Raw genomic sequence first — 19,593 nt, 5'->3', positions numbered from 1 at the left:
AGAATACAGTGCATTAAATTCATAAAATTAAGCTCCATGAATCAGTTCAATACATTTTGTTGTTTGTCTGTAAACCTTTGTCACTGATTTCCCCATCTACAGAAAAAGCTGCTGCAGCAAATGAGGAGGAGGTGCAGAAGGCCGATGTGTCATCAACAGGCCAAAGTTTGATTGACAAAGAAGCCTTGGGACCAATGATGCTGGAGGTGGGTACAGCGCCTTCTCTTGCTTAATCATAGTGTCATATCTGGGAAAGAAAACACTGAACACTCAAACTGAAGTGCTCCACCTCCACACTCATACTTAACACTCGCATAGGATATACACTCCTCTTTATATCGTGATTGGTATATAATGAAGAGTGCTATCCGCAGAGAACAATCACAGATGTGGCTGTAGTGGTTGTGTAGCAGTGTGAAGTGAAAGCTGCCAGCATCTTGTATCTGCCCTGGATTGGCTGTAAATCACGGAGCGGAGCAATGGCCTCGTTGTCCCACGGAGGGCCACTGAAGTGCTTACGTATAATAGGAAGAAAGCAACAGCCTGGCGAATGAATCAGTCCATTGAGCCTGTCCCCTCACTCACTTCCTCCCTCCCTTTCTCTCTCTCTCTTACTTTTTCAGTTCTTTTTTTCTCCCTCCCTTCCTCCTTAACGTCGCATCTAGATCTGTCCTGTCATGGAATATTTATAGCTCTCCTGGTCCAGCGTCACTGAATCGACATGCTAACTTGTGGCTAAATATAGCCCACTGCAGCCTGCATGCTCTCCCATCTGTCAGCAGCCCCAAAACACAGTGATCGGCCATTCACACCCGGCTCTGATCAAGCCATGCCCCCCCCAACCTCTCCGCCAGCACAGGCTCATTACTTGATGCTCTGAGGAGAATGGCTGTCTGGTGGAAATGCACCCTTGTGCCCGTGACCCTCCTCAAGGCTCTCGGCTGCCCACCGACACAGGCACAGAGAGACACACATGGCTGTGAAAAACATTAGTTAGCTGTTGTTATAAACTTCTGGGAGCAAGTCTTGTTCTGTCTCATGACTGTTGTGACACACAGTTTGCATTCCTGTGACACTGCCGCATATGGTGTTGTGGTTTGATGACATCATTAAAGGGCTGAGATTGTTTTGAATTTTTAAAGCTACAATACCGGAATTTAAGCAGCCATTATATAATTATATAATTTTAAAAAAATCTGGAAATTTAATTCAAACCCTTTGTTAAATTTAACAAAAGAATCAAAAGTTGCAAGAACTTTTGCCCAAAACTATACTCAAAATTTGCAAATTTGTGTTGTAAATCAATGAATATCTGATTTTAAAACAAGCATGTTGGCCAACTAGACCTTCAGTGCCAGATTCTGGTACCTGCCAGTTTTTTTTATAGTCTGTGCTTCTCACAAATTTAGGTCAGTACTAAAGAAGTTTCATGCTTCTATTCTTGGGCCCTGCTAGAGACCACTTTGACTTGTTTTCAGTAAGATAGCAAAGTTTTGTCATGCTGCAGATATATCATGTTTCACACAAATGTATGTGAGGAGGAGAGGAGAGGAGACCCCGACTGTCCTCTCCACAACAATTCCCTATCTGCTGTGTTTTGCACTAGGAAAAGGAGAAATATAGGGTCATTTATCAAAACAACGCGCTCGGTGCAAAAGGGAACAGGTGCACATAGATTGTGGCGGCTCATAGTATATTTATTTAGAGTGTGTTCATTTATAAAGGCTTTAGTCATCTCTACAGTGCATATTTAAACAGGGCATTGTAAATTAAGTTACAGGCTAGCAGCATTATGCAAGAGTGTCTGGAAGAAAGCAAGAGTTGGCACTAGAGAATGTTTGCTCTGTTTCTTTTTGCCCTACTTGTCCAGCACACAGCCTTTTCTCATACAGCATGGACTTGCCCAACCATGTTGCAAGTTGCTACCCTTTCTATCATGCAGCCTGAGACAAGATCCTTTTTTAAAGTCTATTTTAAGCTCAGACTGTGTTCATGCAGGCTTGGGAAATACGTGACTGTCCCCCTTGAGATCATATGTAATCTGTTACGTTTGAGACTGCTTCACCCTAAAATTACCTTGTTGGTTAATTTCCATGTGTTATGCAGTGTAGGTATAAGAACAGGTCGTTGATTATCAGACAGGGTTCTGTATCAGGGGAAGGGAGATAAACAAACCTCAGTCAACAAGCCTTACAGCATGTAAATATATTAAACTTTGCATATTGTTTGTTATAAATACCTAATGTGTGGGAGTGTGAGTGTGTGAGTGTGTGAGTGTGTGAGTGTGTGAGTGTGTGTGTGTGTGTGTAATGGTTATCTATGCAGAGGTGAAGGGCAGACACCATGGCAGGAGTCTCTCATCTCTTATCTTGACACCAGCTTTTACAGCTTAACAACCATCAGGATTCCTCTTTAAATGCTCCTGGTGATTTGATGGCCTAATTGACACGATCCTGTTTTGTAATTGTTGACCTGGGGCTGTATTATTTCAATTAAGTGCTCCTCCTCCTCCACATCCTCCAACCTCTGCAGGCTCATGCTTTTATCCTGCGTTCTTTCAGCCACACTGATGTCGAGCATCTGCAGGGTTGGATGGATGTAACCGGCACACTGAGAACTAATCACCTCTTTTCAGACACTATGCAGATGAGAAGCTTGAGTAGTTTTGTCCTATTTTTTGTGTATAATTTGCTAATGTTGAGAAAAGCAGACATACACAAAGAATAATACTCTGTCGAGCTCACAGCTTACTTTGCTTCTGTAGAAAGCCTTTAAAATCCTGCTCATAAACGAAATTTGGATTCTGCTGTTGAATGTGAGAGTTTCAGACCAGCACAGTAAAATGACCCTAATAATCTATAAGTAGGGAAAAGCACATAAGGGTAGGTAGGCTTTTAATAACCTACTCCGCTGCAGTATTATTTGTATTAGCAGTGGAAAGTAAATGTGCTCAAACATTTTTTAATGTCTTCTTCCTGCTTCCACTTCGCTGTCGGACAATTATCCTGTATCAGTGTGAAAAAAAGGGATAAATAAACGCTCTGAACTCTCTCCCCTCTCAGGCCCTGGACGGCTTCTTCTTCGTGGTGAACATGGAGGGCAACATCGTGTTCGTGTCGGAGAACGTGACCCAGTACCTGCGCTACAACCAGGAGGAGCTGATGAATACCAGCGTCTACAGCGTGCTGCACGTCGGTGATCATGCCGAGTTCATCAAGAACCTGCTGCCCAAATCCCTCGGTGAGCCTCAAGCTTATTTCCCCTGCCAGCTCTTGGCTTTGCTCTCTTGCTTTTTTCCTACCTGTCAGTGTTGGTCTCGCCGCGTCACTTGTGTTCCGTACATCTCTCTCCTGCCTGACATCGCATGAGTGTCCTCTGTGTTGCATCCCTTCCACCTCTCCTCTCATTTACACACTGGCCGCATCTCTAGTGCTTTTCACACAGTGTTCTTTCTCTGTATCCTAACACCATCATGTCTCTTCATCACCCTGTTCAGACAGGTATGGTGTAGGAGGCTGTTTGATAGTGGTGTTTAATTAAAACACTTAAATGTTCCCGGTTAGAGCTGCTGCAGTGAGGATGTGGGAAACCCGGCTAATAGAAAGCGTTATATAAGCTTTATATGCAAGGATGTAACTGTACATAATACATATAGGTTCTTCATTTTCTCTTTTGCTGATGCTCAGCCCAGACATTTGCTCTTCCTCTTCTCTTCTTCCTCCCTCTCTTTTCACCTAATTAACTTCCTTTTTTGGCTTCTCTCCCCTGTCAGCAGTATCGCTCCCTATATTCTCATCTCGTGCCCTTCCTTCCCCCTTCTCTTAATGTTGTGTGTTATTTTTCTTTCTCTTTCTACTACACACCCTCACCAAGTTCCCATTTTTATGTTTCACTTTCCCATTACCTAGCCTTACCGCCATAGGAACCATTGTCTTCATTCTAGCATTACTCATTTTCGGAAAACAGGCCATTTATTTTTGTTTGGCAGATGTTTACCTTTTTTCTTCCTGTCTTTTAGTTTTGCCCTTTTCCTCTCCATTTTCTTCTTTCTTGCCTTCTATACCCACATCCATTTAATATCACACATCTACATTGCCTCCCCTCAAGAGGTGATGGTAATGTATGTCAGGGCGCCCCATTAGGAGCTCTTTTTAAGTCCTTCCTGCGATTCCTCTCCTGGTGCTTCAGTTTGAGGTCTGAGTGCCCAGCCATCTGGGTGGCAAAGCTGCACAGAGAAGAGTACCCTGGAAATGATCAGTGGGCTGTGTCCCAGATACTGGGAGATTATCAATGCACTGAAGGAGATCACAAACCAGATGGAGTGTGATGGGAGTTTGCTGGAGTGAAATTCGTTGTGTGTGTGACTGTATCAGTCTCTTATTAGTTTCTTAGTGCATGTGTGTGCATATCTGCCTACACATGTTTGTACATGCATGTTTGCTCACACCTGTTAAAGTGTTGGAAAGAAGAAGGAAGATTGGTGCTTTAAGCGACATGCATATGGAAGCCTGGCAAGGCTGTTGATAGATGACACAGGGCTCCGGGTTCTAACTGCTCATTATGACTGATCTCCATCCATTAACTGCTCTCTCCATCTTACACTCTTTCCACCTTCATTCATTCTATCTTGCCGTCATTATGTGTTGAACTCGCAGTGTCGTAGCCTCTCTTGGCCAGCTCATCGCAGCTCCTGATTTTCTCTTTTGTTGTTCAGTTTTGGCTGCAGGAAAATATGTCAAATAAAATCCCTGAGAAAGCCTCACTGAAAAGCTCTCTGTCCCCTTCTTGCTCCCTTCCAGTGAATGGCGTCCCGTGGTCCAGCGACGGTCCGAGGAGGAACAGTCACACGTTCAACTGCCGAATGCTGGTCAACCCCCTCAGCGAGAGCCAGGACGAGGCGCACGAGCCTCAACAGCAGAAATACGAGACCATGCAGTGTTTTGCCGTTTCGGAGCCCAAGTCCATCAAGGAGGAAGGAGATGGTACGAAAGGAGAGAGTTAAAAAAATGTCTGAGCATAATCTCAGAACTCGCAAATTGAACGAGTCAAATCAATTATCCAGAAATACAAGAATAATCTTTGAACACTGAGAATATAATAAACAGGAAAAATAAAGTAGTCTCGAAGCTAAAGACCAATGGCAAATTCCGAGGACAAATTCAAAAGCGTCTCTACCTCATGTAACATCCGACTGATTGTGTGTCTTCGCTGTACAGTGGAACGAAATAATACTTCAGGATGATGTCAATTTAGCTTTATGAATGGAATTGTATGCGGGCAACTGATGAATAGCCGTGCTGATGCTAGTCAGCTTATACCCATGAAAAGTTAAGTGACACAAGAGAGAGAAGAGAGGCCGGGCAGCTGTCATTAAAGCCCATCTATAATTAATTTACATTCCTCACAAATCAGAGCTTATGAGGCAAGGATGGGCTTTAATCGTGTCTGTTGCATCAGGAGACCGGACTTCTGATAACCTTCAAATAGGACAACCGCTTCATTGAGCAGAAGAATATGGAAGTAGAGAAGGAAAGAAGCTGCTCTTAAGTGTTAACATCTGCGCTTCTTTCCTAGGAAGTGGTATGTTGTCTCTGATCTCTGCCAATGTTCTGGCTACATTCACAGAACTACGCTTCCATTTGAAAAAGCATCAGCCCTGGTACTGATGAGCCTGGCGTCCACACTACTCCAGAGTTTGAGATCCACTAAAACTGACAAGTTCAAACAAGCAAAGCTAAATATTCAACATCTTAACTAACTAAATCGTTTTTGTTCTTGGGCTTTGATGACTCCAGAACTCCCCTTGGCCAAACTATAACTCGTTTGTTTATTAAAACAATAAGCCACCTTTGTGCACCAGCAGCTTGACAGCCATACTTTGGCAAATAGATAAACTCGGAATCAAGCCAGAGGGGGGTGGGTGTGTGGTAGTAGTTGTGGTTGCAGGAATTTGTCCAGCTATAGACAGAGAAGGAAGGAAGGAAAGCAAGTAAGAGAATTCTTAGACCTATCAGGGACCACCCAAGATGCAGTGTTTACAAGTTGAAATGAGGTGTGTGTGTGTGTCACTGCTAGTCCTGGCAGGCATTTCTTAGCCAGAAACATGTGTGGTATTGTGGGTATTGCTGGCACAGGGAAGTTAGACGGTGGACTTTTTGGGGTGACCCCAGCTCTGGACTTAGTGTTGTCATCCTTGCGCCTGTTAGAGGCGACTGTCGTGATTGAGCGATGGCAATCTTTAATGTTGGGCCATGGGAGGTGTCATCAGTGTGAGATGGCACTGTAGGTGAGACCAGCCGGAGATACGTGCACACTCATACACACACATGCATTCGCACACAGACGCGCACCTTCAAAGGTCACACTTCATCATTTCCCTTGCCAGCAATGGCTGCTCCTCCTCATGAAAGGAATGGGACTCTGATCCCCATGCTCATTAATAACTGTATTAATTATGCTGCCTGGAAATAACATGCATTTCATTTTCTTTCCCTCCCTCTCTCTATCATTTACATCCCTATCCTCCCCTCTCCCATCCCCCTTCATCTCTAATGTCTCTGTCCTGTCCTCTTTGTTACATCCTCTACATCATCTTTTTTTTTCTTTGCTACGCACAATTCTTCTCTCCTCTCCTCTCTATCCCCTCTCTTCCCCTCTTGTGAATTCAGACTTCCAGTCGTGCCTGATCTGTGTGGCTCGCAGGGTGCCCATGAAGGAAAGACCTGTGCATCCCACGCCTGAGAGCTTCACCACGCGCCAGGACCTGCAAGGTACACACTCCAGTCACCCATCCAGAAGCTACTAAACTATTATAAACAAAACTCAGCAAACCATTTTTTTCTTAAGGGATGGGAGGCTACCAAAACTAGCACTAAGTGAGGAGCAAAAATAAAACGTTTATGAAAAATAATATAGTGCTTCACATGAGGCAACACCCCGACAACCTCATCCCATGTCACCAGCCCATAAATCACCTCCCACTACACAGTTAAGCTATTTGAAGATTATTACATCTTTGGTAAAGTTCTTTATCATCGAGTGTGTGAGTTGAACAGCTCTGTCTGCACTGTGGGAGGTAAAATACCTGTCTGAACGACGGCACAGAGATGCAGACAGTTGTCTGTGTTTGACCTGGTATTTGATGTGATCAGAATATCTGTGTGTGGCATGTGTACACACATACACAACATCCATTACACACATAATAATTTGTCACTGTAGTTTCACAACCATACATCAGTAAGTATGAATGTTTGGCTTCGTGTCTGTTAGAGCAGTTCTAGATATTTTTTTTTTTTGTCTTATTCAAGATTTAGAGTTACGATTTTTCTCCCATGGTTATTAAAATGTCATCTACAATCTTCCTCTGCCTGAGGGAGCTTGCTGAATGTAGTGTACAGTTGTAAAAAGCTATTGCTTTGATATTCTGTGTGACAAGTATTTCAGCAGTCTGCTTGTTATCCCATAAAATGCATCACTGCCTCCATTTAAATTTCAATCTGGTGAGGGGCAACTTTTACACTGCTACTAGTGTGTGGTGTGTTGATGTGCTTGTCTGTACACGGGCAACAAGGTTGCATATGTTGATTTCTGAAGACAGTTGATGCCTTGACAACCCTGGGGATTTTTTTAATTTATCCTTTAAACTATTGTTTTATGGATCTAGATGTTAGCTAAATGTCACACTTAATGTGTAGTTTTCTCATGTTTATTCTCATGTATTATTATTTTTTTTTTCTTCTCTTATCATACGTCACCAGGTCAACCCCACAGCAGACATTTCTAGCTGAAGCTTTTGAAAAACTCTTCTTAACTTCTGGTCAACAAGCTGCTCTGCATGTTTGTTTGACAGAGACTTTAAATCCCCATCAGCTCAGTTGGTGTGTCCATGTGTGACTAAGGCCTTCCTAATCCGGTCCTCTGTGTTTAGGTAAGATTACGTCCCTGGACACCAGTCTGCTGCGGGCGTCCATGAAACCAGGCTGGGAAGATCTGGTGAGGCGCTGCATCCAGAGGTTCCACCTACAGAATGATGGAGAGATGTCTTTTGCCAAGAGACATCAGCAGGAAGGTAAAGTGTAAACTGCTAAGGATAATACTGTTCAATCCTCAGCTCTTGTTAGTTACTCCTTTCAGTCTGGCATTGTCCAGCTACTGCACAAGCATATAATGTTTAATTTATAAGTTGTGTTAATATTTCTTGTTGTCATCTACTGATGTATGTGCACATGTGTCCTCAGTGCTCCGACATGGCCAAGCGTTCAGCCCCATCTACCGGTTTTCCCTCTCGGACGGAACCATCGTGTCAGCCCACACCAAGAGCAAACTTGTGCGCTCGGCCGCCACCAACGAACCCCAGCTTTACATGTCCCTGCACATTTTACAGAGGTATGTCTCAGTAATCTACAGCTGTGTCAGAACCAGAAAGACAAATCTGCAGCTTGAACTTTCTTTTACATGTTTTAGCCTGTTAATAGCCTGCAGCATAACCATGCTGATGGCTCCTTGTGTTCTGCGTGGATGAGATAATATCTAGAAAGTTCATGCTTCCCAATGGTCTTCGTCTTGTGGGGATAATGTCGCAGTGAAATCAGAAAAATATAATTTATTTGTCTACCTTTGTCCCTGTCGAATATGCAGATAGTTTGTGGTTGTATTTAACTACTGCTAGTAAATAAAAAAAAAACAGTCTTCAGTTGTTGTGCTAAAACAAGAGTAAAATCCTGTTTGAAAAAGCTACAGCAATCTCTCCAAGACAAACACCAAGACCCTGCAAAATTCTCTATTTTAGCCTCTTCAGTTGTGTCAAATTCTGCTCAAATTTGAATTCATCAGCTGAATCATCTGTGTGTTTTTCCACATCTAGGGAGCAGACAGTATGTGGAATGGGCCAGGATATGGGTCCTGGCAGTCAGGCCACAGGGATGGCTCCAAAACCGATGAACTCCTCTACTCCCTCCATGACTCCTCCAACCCCAGGCAGTTTGCCAGGTTCGGGGCCTCAGGGCCAAGACATTACCTTTAGCAGCAACAGCACGCCTTTTTCACCCCCAGGGCCCGCTGGACCCAGAGAACCAGCAGCCATGGGCCATATGCAGGGCTACCGTTTTGGCTGCCCCCCACCACACAACCACACTGGTGGCATGCAGCCACCACAGCAGAGCCCAAACTGGAGAATGAACAGCCCCTCTCGCGCTAGCCCAAGCCCAGCCGGAGGGCCACATCCGCCTCAACAGAACTCAATGCTGTCACCCAGGCACCGAGGTAGTCCCGGGGGGGCGGGCAGCCCTCGTGTAGCAGGAGGCCTGCACTCACCATCCCCAGTCGGGATGTGTGGCGGAGGACCTGGATCAGCAGCCGGTAGTAGCACCACTAGTGCCCATGCTAACAGCTACACTAGCAGTTCTCTTTCAGCTCTGCAGGCCCTAAGTGAGTGTCATGGTGTAGGACACGGGCACGGGCCCCCTCACACACACACACTGGGGTCTCCAGACCGGAAGATGGGCTCCCCAGCAGGGGTCACACAGGGATCCGGGGTAAACTCTCATTTGATGTCAAAAATGGGAGGAGGCTGTGGAGCTGCAGGTGGCACAGGAGACTCATTTGTTCCTCACACAGAAGTGGGTCAGGGCCACACACAGGGTCAGACAGAGGGCAACCTAGGTGAGGCCAAGGAGGAGAGGGAAGGGGCGCCTGAGTGCCATGACGCTCACAACCGTCTTCATGACAACAAGGGCCACACCAAACTACTACAACTTCTCACCACCAAGCCAGAGCCTCTAGAGACACCCCTGTCCCCTGGCGCAGGAGGTGAGGGCAAAGACCAGGCTGGGACCGGGGTCAGAGGTGGCCCCACGGGAGGAAACACTCATGCCACATCCCTCAAAGAAAAACACAAAATCCTCCACCAGCTGCTGCAGAACAGTACGTCTCCTGTAGACCTGGCCAAACTCACTGCAGAGGCCACAGGCAAAGAGCTGGGCCAAGACCAAACCCAGGGTGCTGGTAGTACAGCTACTGGGGCAGACATTGCTCCAAAGCAGGAGCCACTGAGCCCTAAGAAGAAGGACAATGCCTTGCTACGCTACCTACTGGACAAGGATGATAATGCACTGAAGGACAAGCTCCCTAAACTGGAGCCTGGGGAGGTGAAGGTTGAAGGTGGCAAAAACACCCATGTTAAGCAGGAGAAACAAGACTCAGGATACGACCGGGCTGAGCAGGTCAGTTTCTTACTTTACCTAACTCTGACTGTGTGCACATACAAAATTTGTTATTGATTTTGATAAAAAAGTAAATTCTATAAAGCATTTTAAAGTTGGAAATTATACACGGGTAAAAGGTACCGGAGTTGTCTTAAGTGATTTGTAAAATGTTTCATTTATCCAACACTTTTCTAGTCTTAGACACTCAAAGCACTTTACACTGCGTCGCATTCATCCATTCATTCTAACAGAACTTTGATCACTCACACACTGATCGCACAGCCATCAGAGGCTATTTGGGGTTCAGTGTCCAAGGACACTCCGACGTGAGGACTGGACTCGTTAGCTCATTGCACAAACCCAAACTTTCTGCCCTGTGCTGCTCTACTTATCTCTTCAGCTCTGTGTCTGAGCATTAATCTGGGTTAGGTAGCAGATGTTTGCTTCTCCAAGTGCCATGTTCACACATGATGTTAGAGCTAACCACACAAATGTTCTGGCAGTGTAAAGACCAAACAGAATTTGTGACCTATCTACAGTCAAAATTCATATTTAATCTTGTCATATACACACAAGACATCCTGCATGTTTTTTTTACTCCTGTATATAAACACATCTGGTCCTTTTGACTGCGTATGTGTTGGCAGCTAATGCTGAGGAAAGCGTTTCGCCAGCTTCAAACAACTGTGACATTTGGAAGGAGCCCCTGTGGTTCTCCAGCCATTTGATCCTGTTTGCGTTTGGCCAGAACCCTCAGGTTTGGCACAGAGTGCCGGTCCGACCTGGCACCCAAGACAGACGAGGAGAAAAAGAGTAAAGAGGGGAGTGAGCAGGGAGAGTGTTGCTGGTGAAATTCACCAGTTCTGTGGATCAGGAGGCTTAAGTTTTCAAATTCTGTGCTGCGGAAAACATTTTTTATCACACACATCCCTGATAAACCACAGAACTACATAGAAATAAAAAAAATTACATGAATGCTCTTTGCTATCTCTTCCCTCTCTTTTCTCTCGGTGCCTTCCTCTTAAACCAGGCGGGTAATCAAAGACTCAAAGATGCTCTTAAAATGTCACGAAAATGGAACTACTGCAGCGTCAAAACTGATCGTGATCCTAGTTAAGAGTATTGATGGATGCATTGGAAATGTGCACCAGTATAGTTTTGACCAGGATATTAGGAAAAACCTTTTTAAGACTTAGTCGCTCCCTAATTATCCTTCTCCTCCTCCTGCTTCGTGGCACATTCTGCAGAAACATGTTGTTTTCGCAGTCACACAGAGAGAAGGACAGTGGTACATAATGTCAGCTAGCTACGCCTGCTAGCCGTGTATGTACAGTATGTGCTCAGCCACTTGGGTGCACACGAAGAAGACAAGGAAAAAAAGGTGATTGGATGGATAATAAGAGCTGCTGTTGAACCGAACAAAGAAGGAGAGATGAGAGAGGTGTAGATACCCCCAGGAGAGCCCAGCGTCGGCAGGCAGAGTGAAAATGATGAGCCATATGCTCCTGCATGTCCTCTCTGCTACCATGGAGATAGAGGGGAGAGGGAGTGGTGTGTTTGTAGAGCGAGCAAAATACAAAAAACAAATCAGAAATTGAGAGAAAGAGGTTTAATATGTATGATGCTGAGAGTATTATTCTCTCGAAGTGGCTGCAAAACTGAAAAATTTGTTAATTTCTGCCTTGTGTTGGCAATAAGAATGAAACATGTGAATTCTGGGAATCACACTTAGGTTGTGAACAGTGATGGTGATGGTTCATTTGACTTTAACTAATTCCACTAACTATATATATATATATATATTAAAAAAAAAAGGTATTTGTTTGACCTGAACTAAGCCACGGCTTCATTAAAGCCGTGGAAGTGGGTTTCTCTTCTTTGCTGGTGAATGGCTGCCTGGTCATGTGTGAAAGCCGACTGTACTAGTCAAAAAGTCCTCTCAACCTTCTCTCTCCTGACCTCGCTCACTGTTTTCTCCCTCTCTCTGCCTCTCTCCTCCTCATGATTGTTTGAGGGCTGAATTATTGATGGCTGGAGCAGAGCTAAATGAGAAATCAGAGCAGAGAGCAGCAGCAGTGGCTTAGCTGATGGCTGAAGGAACTATAGGTATGGTTGACTAGTCCCACGAGTTTATGGGAGGCAGGGATTATCTGCGTGCGCATATGTGTTTGTGTCTGTGTGTGTGTTCGTTCCCAGGTCTATTAAAAAACATATTGTCCCAGGCTCCCACTGATGCGATATCCATATGTTCTGTGTAATTAATTTAGCCCAGGATTCAGTTTCTCTTAATCCACGCTATATTATGTTATAATAATAATATTTAACATGAATGTCATAGAAGAGAATCTAGGTTGTACTTTGGTTGCATGATGTGTTAATTCCAGTGTTTATTAAGTATTTCTTTTCTTTTTTTAAAGTTGTACAATAGCAAAACCCCCTCACTGTCTGTAGATATGAGTAAGCAGGTAAACAAATGACTTAATTCAGAGCCAACGCAGTCAACTATTATGTCTTAATAGGATATCAGTAGTTCCTGCTCGACCCCCTACTTCTGTTTCACTTTCAAAATAAGAAAGAATATGTCAGAGTGCGTGCCAAAACATGTAATTTCCATCAGTGCGCACTCACAGGTAAACACACTCTACACCGTCATGCAGGCCTGTTTATACAGTAGGATTTTCAAAACTGCTGAGCCAGTATCCGACTGAAGGACGAGGAAGAGTTATTCAATATCATTAATATTATTGAAACTAGTACTGTTTCACTGTTTAACTTCCCCCTTTTCTCTGACAGTTTCTAATTTAAAGACAAAAAGTACGATCTAGTAACAATCCCAGCACGACAGTTGACCTTGCATTTGCAAGTAATGTTGCATCCACACTTTAAAACTGTAATTTCAGCTCTGTGAGACAGCGATAACATTTTCGATAAGTTGTGTTTATGGAATTCTTTTATAAATACACAGATCTGGGCTGAAACAACTTTTCCTTTTGCCTCACTTGACGCTGGTACTTCTGCTTTACCAACCCCGTTTCTCACTTCCCTTTCCCATAAAATTACATGAATGTAGGTCAGAAAGACACAAGTCTCGTTCTATTACCCCGAAGTGACGTCGAGGCACAAATGCCGTACTTGAAATGTATAGCTTTCCAAAATGACCGGATTGAAAACCTGCTTGTTTACAGATGTGACTTTAGTTTAAGCCGTGTTCCAGACGGACACAAGTCAAATTGTAAGAATCCACATTTGGCAGTGCCTCCTTGCCACCCTGCTGGGAGAGAATCAGCCTCTGCTGTTGCTTAGCACGCAACCGTGCCTTCTCTATCAGACATGCTTGAACTGCACGGTGTGTCATCATTTGTTTCGCTCCGTACAGTTAATTTCTGCAGTTTCATGTAAATTTAATTTGAGTGTGCTCATAAGAATTAGGTTAAATGTGAGTTTTTCTTCCTTCACTTCTGTCTCTACCCTGCATTTCAATCGAGCTGCTTATTTGTGTGTTTGGTGTGGAGGTAAATAAGCAGATGGAGCCCGAGGCAAAAACCATAGAGGATTTTTAAATATGCATCTGAACCCTTTAACAAACTGCCTCTTGTATTTGTCCTTAGCTGCTCGTCCAGATTGAGTACAGTTCTGGATTCAAGATGTGAAATTGTCTTCTTTAAATGGGACATGGCTTAAAAATGAATATTTAATAATGGTAATTTGGCCTCACAAATCTTTGCTGTCGTACCAAAATACAGTATGGCAGCCGGATAAGCACGTGAGAAGGACTTGGATTGCATTACATGCACACACATGCATTGCAGGCAGAGAGTAACAGGGATTGATGGAAATAGGACCCATTAAGGGTAAAAGCAACAAGAGAAGTCGAGAGAATAGAAAGTGGGAGGGGAGAGACATGGAGAGGAGGAGGAGGAAGAGAGCGAACCGCGAGCGTACAGGAGCATTACATCATTCCTGACCTCATTAGGGCTTCTCTCTCTCCCACCGCCGCCACCCCTCACTCTGCTGCTCTCTCCCTCATATCCTGTATTCTGCTGCCCTGTACAGTGTGAGGCTGCGTGTTTCCCTCTGCGTACATTTTCATAACAGGAGCCTCCTCCAAAGTGGAAGATAAAAAAGGTCCAACAGTGAAACGTGTTTGTCAGCAGGACCAGAGCTTTAGTCCTTGGCTGACGCAGATAAAGGTCTTGTCTGCAGTTTATCTTATCACTGGTAGCATTTTACATACCTCCGATATATGTCATTGCCAAGAACAGGGGATTGCAACATTGAAACTGTGGCTGCTGTGCTGTTTTCCTGCTGTACAGTGTGTCACGATCAGTTGTCAGTGATTCCAAGTGTGCTGCACTCTGGTGGCCACTCGCAGACAGTGCAACTTATTTACCTTCAGTCCCTCAGGCCTGTGTAGGAAGCACAATGATCGCCTATGTTGATATTTCAGTTCAGTACTGACTATAACCCTCCTTTTTTTGTTGTGTTATTGAGCATTCAATTTAAGTATGCTATAGTTTGTTACCTTTTGTAAAGTTGTGTATGTTTGGCTTTGTCAGAGTTGTGTTCATGGACACTGATACTTCTCATGTTGTTGAATTTGCTGCATTGTTCAGGCGTTCCTGTTATTTTGTCCACCCCCTGTCTATCGTACAAATGGATAGAAATACAGAAGAGACAGCTCCAGTGTCCTAAAACAAACCCCTGTTTTCCGAGAAGTTCACCTTTCTTAGTTGTAGCGATTCTTCAGTTCAGCAAGTGAAACCAGACCCCAGCATGGCGTTGTCTTTGTTTAAGGTGGTTGTGTGAAAAACTAAACAAAAACAGTGCAGATCAGCCGAAGACTTTCTGTATATGAACACAGCCCAGGGCTGTGTGGGGCTGGCTCAGTCCAGCTGTTTACAGAAGGGGGAGAGAGAACTGATCAAACTTCAGAACGGACCAAACTCCTCGTGTTGCTTTCCCATGCTACTCAGCAGAAATAAGACTCGGTAGCCTTGTTCACCATCTTTAAATAAAATGTCTAATCGTATTCCTAATTATGTGCTTACAAATTGTGGACTATAAAAAGGGCAGGAGCTGTAGTGTAAGCAAGGACTTGTGTCTGCTAAGTTAAAGGGAAGTGTGGCCTGGATTTGATTGAAATGGTCAATTTTATCCCGAGGTTACTGCTGTTATTATAAACAAGGCCAAGCCTGCTATCCTCATCTCACAGATACAGACTCATTATGCGTTTTTTGTAGTGTGTATTCCCCTTTTTTGCTCTTTCAGTCTGTTTTTTATTTAACAGGTAAAGCAGTAATTGGTTTCTAAATGGAACATCTAAATCAATCACCTGTTCTTGTGTTTTCACACTTTCCCTCTTTTTTTGTCTCGTGTCCTCGCTAGTCGTCGGAGCTGGATGACATCCTGAACGACCTGCAGAATGCACAGCCACAGCTCTTCTGTGAGCCGCGGCCCGTTTCGTTGCCCAGTCCCATGGACAAGCAGAACATCATCAATGACATCCTGCAAATGTCCGAGAACAACCCCGCCATGGTGGCACAGCAGCAGCAGCACCGGGGCATCGGCCCTGGCATGGCACCAACTAGTGAGTCTCACACTTGGACTTGGAAAATTTGCACAAATGTTTCTCTCTCCCAGTGGACCACGTTGTATTAAAACAAAATTCTTCAATCATACAATCATAATGTTTTAAATATTACATTTTGTAATTACAACTCCACAATGTGCGATTGGCTAAAAACCCATGTGTTCCTGTCTTCAGACTTCGGGGGTGTCCGACCAGGCCAGCCAACCAGGGGTCTGCCTGTGAGGAGTGTTTCTCTGGAAATGTCCCCCCAGCAGCCCTCGTTACAGTATCCCATAAGGGCCACAAGCCCATACACCCTTATGCAGCAGCAACAGCAGCAAAGCATGGTGGGAAATCACAGCATGATGGCTAACCAGGCCGGTATGGTGAACACAGGTAGGCGTGAGAGTCGGGCCTTGGTGGTGACGCTTCATGATGTTATTGACACTGAATATGTTGCCGTCATTGTTGCTCAGTGTGCCTTGGTTTAAAAGGAAAAAAGATAAAATTAAACCGGTTCCTGTTCTAACAGTGATGCCTCCTCTTATCTGGTTGTTTACCTTAAATATAAATGACCAACTTCTTTAGCCGTCTCACATGTTGTCATACAGCTCCCAGAACATAGTCTGACTTGTATAGAATTAACAGACTACATACACAAAATAAAATTTACAATGACATCATGCTATAATGGGTGGAACGCTTGTATCAATTAATTATAACACACGCTAAGAAAAAGTGCTTAATGGGCCTTTTCCAGTTTTCCCTCTGTCAAATTTTCCTTTATTAACTGCTTCAGTCTCTCAGTGATTATTGTAAATGAAGCACAGTTTGATTATTTGCATGAACACATGTAGCTGCTTTCCAAATGCTGAGGAAGAAGCTCTTCCCCTCTGTGTCTGTCACTCTCAGCCTATGATAAGTCATGTAAAGACATATTGACTCACTTCCTGTGACAGGAAACAGTCAGTCAGCCGCACTGGCACAAAGTCTCTCCCTCATATTCACAGTCCTCAAACATCCCCATGCCACCACACGAGTGGCTTATTCTTCCATATTGCCCCATTGCATCATGGTAAAGGAGAACATCCAGTGATCTCTGTTCTGAGGCCTCCCTCTTTGTTTCTTGTCTCCCTCTGTGCTCTAGGACTCCTGGCTCCCGGTGGTCCACGGCCGGGCATGCAGCAGCAGCAGGAGGGCTGGGTGGCTTCAGCCTCTGCCCCTCCTCTGGGGGCCTCTGGGCCTGGGCAGCCAGGAGCCATGCAGGGCCGTATGGGGCCAAACGGAGCACCCATGAGGCCCAACAGCCAACCAGGGCCCCGGCAGATGCTCCAGTCCGCGATGATTGCCAACGGTGAGAGGACAGTTTAGTTATTACGTTTTTTTCAAATGCAGTATTTATGTTACAGTAGTTTTTTGATTGGATTTATTTAGATGAGGTTAATACAGAAATCATATGTCAGCACTTGCAGCACCTGTGGTGCAGGGGGGACCTCAACACTTGTGCATACAAATTAACTTCCTATCTGAATTTATACTGCTGCCACCTTGTGGTTCATCATAATATTAAAGGCAATACAATAAAAAACCAAGCACTTGCATTTGGCCTGTTCTTGGATTGTAGAAACAGTTTTTTTATTTCCAGCTTGGCTGTTACTAACTGTCTACTGTTGGAGTCAAACTGTCTTTTTTTATGTTTCCCTGTTCAGCCCAACCTGAAATGGAAATTGGTATGGTCAGCCACCATTTCACCCAGCAACAAGCTCCACCCAATCAGACCGCCCCATGGCCAGACAGCATGATGCCCATCGACCAGACAGCGTTTGTAAACCAGAACAGGTACTAACTTGCAAATTGATTAATGATTCAGACCAATCTCTCTATGCTGATCATGTTTATACCGGGGCGTAAGTGTTTCAGTCATTATTTTAAACTTCTCTGATTCCTCTCCAGCAGGCCGGTGCACTCGGCGCCCCAGGATGACTTGCTGTGCAGTACGGGGCTCAGCTCTGGGGAGGGCAGTGGAGTCGACGAGGGGGCTCTGATGTCCCAACTCTACACAGCACTTAAAGATTTTGATGGCTTGGAGGAACTCGACCGTGCCCTGGGGATCCCTACTCTGGTAGAACAGGTGACACCATGAGTCACAGTTTTGTGGGTTTATTTTTGATTCACCTATCATGGCTTTACAATGTTTTTCATCTGTGCCTGCCTGTTTCAGAACCAATCCCTGGAGCCGGAGCCCCCCATGTACACCCAGCAATTTGGTCCCCCACCATCCCACATGCCTCAACGGGGCTACCCTGGTGCTCCCTTGCAAGAACCAGGCTTCCACCCCATGTCTGGTCAGATGGGTCCAAGGCCGAGTTATCCCATGATGAGGATGCAGACGCGCCCAGGACTAAGGCCCACGGGGGTCCCTAGCCAACCCAACACATTAAGGCTGCAGCTTCAGCACCGGCTACAGTCACAGCAGGTAAGCTTGTATCCAGACCAGGGTTTAGCCAAAACAACTTACTACAACAACTCCTCACCTGTGCTGTGCATGGCTGGTAAAGACAGTGATTCGATCCTTGTATCATGAGATTTATATTTATTAATTATCTCATGGCCCACATAAAGCTGAGTTTTCCCACTCCTGATCCAGACTGTCCTGACACTGCTGGAAGTGATTCTGACCATCGATTGTTCACACTTTGTGTCGTAACCACACTGTTTGATCAGCAGCTGTGTGATTGAACAAGCAGATGGGAGTTGTGTGTATTTATCCCTGAGTTTGACATTTTGGCAGATCTTCTGTCTGTTTGAATCGTGTATTTGTTGGTGTCCTTTGACTATATATAAGCTGGACTTATGCAGTACATCTTAAAAAGTAAAATATAATGTGACGAAATTAGGGATAGTGAATAAATTTCCATTAATTATAGGACGTTGGTGTATTTTTTACCTCTTCCTTTGTCCCCCTATAGAACCGTCAGCCCATAATGACTCAGATGAGTAGTGTGTCAAATGTGAACTTACCTCTCAGAGTCAGTGCTCCAAACCAGGTACGTCACCACTGCACAGACATGTTTCTGCGACTGTATGTGGTGTTTGTTGTTGACTCACAGTAAATTTGAGGTTTGAATTTCATTGTTTTTTTATGATGTGGACACAGACTTAAGATAAACCTAATGTACTCCTGTTATAATTTTCCTGTATATCCGTACTCGTCCTTCCACTCTCACTTCCAGGGGAGCATCAATGCTCAGATGCTGGCGCAGCGTCAGCGGGAGTTGCTGAGTAATCACCTGCGACAGAGGCAGCAGCAGCAGGTCCAACAGGCTCAGCAGGTCCAGCAGCAAAGGAGCATGGCCATGAGGGGGCCGGGCCTCAACTTGCCTCCCAACATGGCTGCCGGAGGAATGAGTAATCCCCGGATTCCCCAGGCCAACCCCCAGCAGTTCCCCTACCCGCCCAGCTACGGTACCAGTACAGGCCTGGCCTCGCCACCTCCTTCTACCAGTCCCTTTTCCTCCCCTATCTCTCCCAGCCTGCCCTCTCTCCCCCCCAACCCCCAGCTCCACATGCATGGCACCTCCTCCTCTTCCTCCACCTCCTCCTCCTCCCAGATGATGATGGGAAACACAAGCATGATGGGCGGACAGTACGGGGCCGTACTCAGCCCCCAAATGCAGCACAGTGCCTTTCAGTTTCCCAACTCAGGTACTGCCTCGACACCCCAGCCTAACACCCACTTTACCTGACCACCTCAGTGTGTTTGTGTGCGTACCATTGTTGTGTCTTTATGTGACGCACAGCATCACATGCTTTTTAATT

General features: G+C 45.0%; 1 protein-coding gene across 9 annotated transcripts in view; it reads left to right on the top strand.

Moving 5' to 3' along the window:
- Window positions 1-19,593, top strand: part of ncoa2 (nuclear receptor coactivator 2) — a 53,910-nt gene that overhangs the window by 28,140 nt on the left and 6,177 nt on the right. For 6 of the 9 annotated variants that reach the window (XM_053412142.1, XM_053412144.1, XM_053412143.1 and 3 more), the window contains 15 exons: window positions 103-206; window positions 3,063-3,240; window positions 4,800-4,982; window positions 6,669-6,770; window positions 7,931-8,071; window positions 8,241-8,388; window positions 8,867-10,223; window positions 15,591-15,792; window positions 15,970-16,170; window positions 16,922-17,128; window positions 17,484-17,613; window positions 17,728-17,905; window positions 17,996-18,250; window positions 18,744-18,821; window positions 19,008-19,479. In XM_053412142.1, coding sequence (XP_053268117.1) covers window positions 103-206; window positions 3,063-3,240; window positions 4,800-4,982; window positions 6,669-6,770; window positions 7,931-8,071; window positions 8,241-8,388; window positions 8,867-10,223; window positions 15,591-15,792; window positions 15,970-16,170; window positions 16,922-17,128; window positions 17,484-17,613; window positions 17,728-17,905; window positions 17,996-18,250; window positions 18,744-18,821; window positions 19,008-19,479 — 3,936 coding nt within the window. The remainder of the gene's footprint in view (window positions 1-102; window positions 207-3,062; window positions 3,241-4,799; window positions 4,983-6,668; window positions 6,771-7,930; window positions 8,072-8,240; window positions 8,389-8,866; window positions 10,224-15,590; window positions 15,793-15,969; window positions 16,171-16,921; window positions 17,129-17,483; window positions 17,614-17,727; window positions 17,906-17,995; window positions 18,251-18,743; window positions 18,822-19,007; window positions 19,480-19,593) is intronic. The other 3 variants (XM_053412147.1, XM_053412148.1, XM_053412149.1) reach the window with 3 other exon arrangements.

This window comes from Pleuronectes platessa, chromosome 20 (assembly GCF_947347685.1).
Source record: "Pleuronectes platessa chromosome 20, fPlePla1.1, whole genome shotgun sequence".
Taxonomy (NCBI): Eukaryota; Metazoa; Chordata; class Actinopteri; order Pleuronectiformes; family Pleuronectidae; genus Pleuronectes; species Pleuronectes platessa.
Note: the sequence above shows the minus strand (reverse complement) of the source record. Positions and strands in the feature narration are given on the sequence as shown.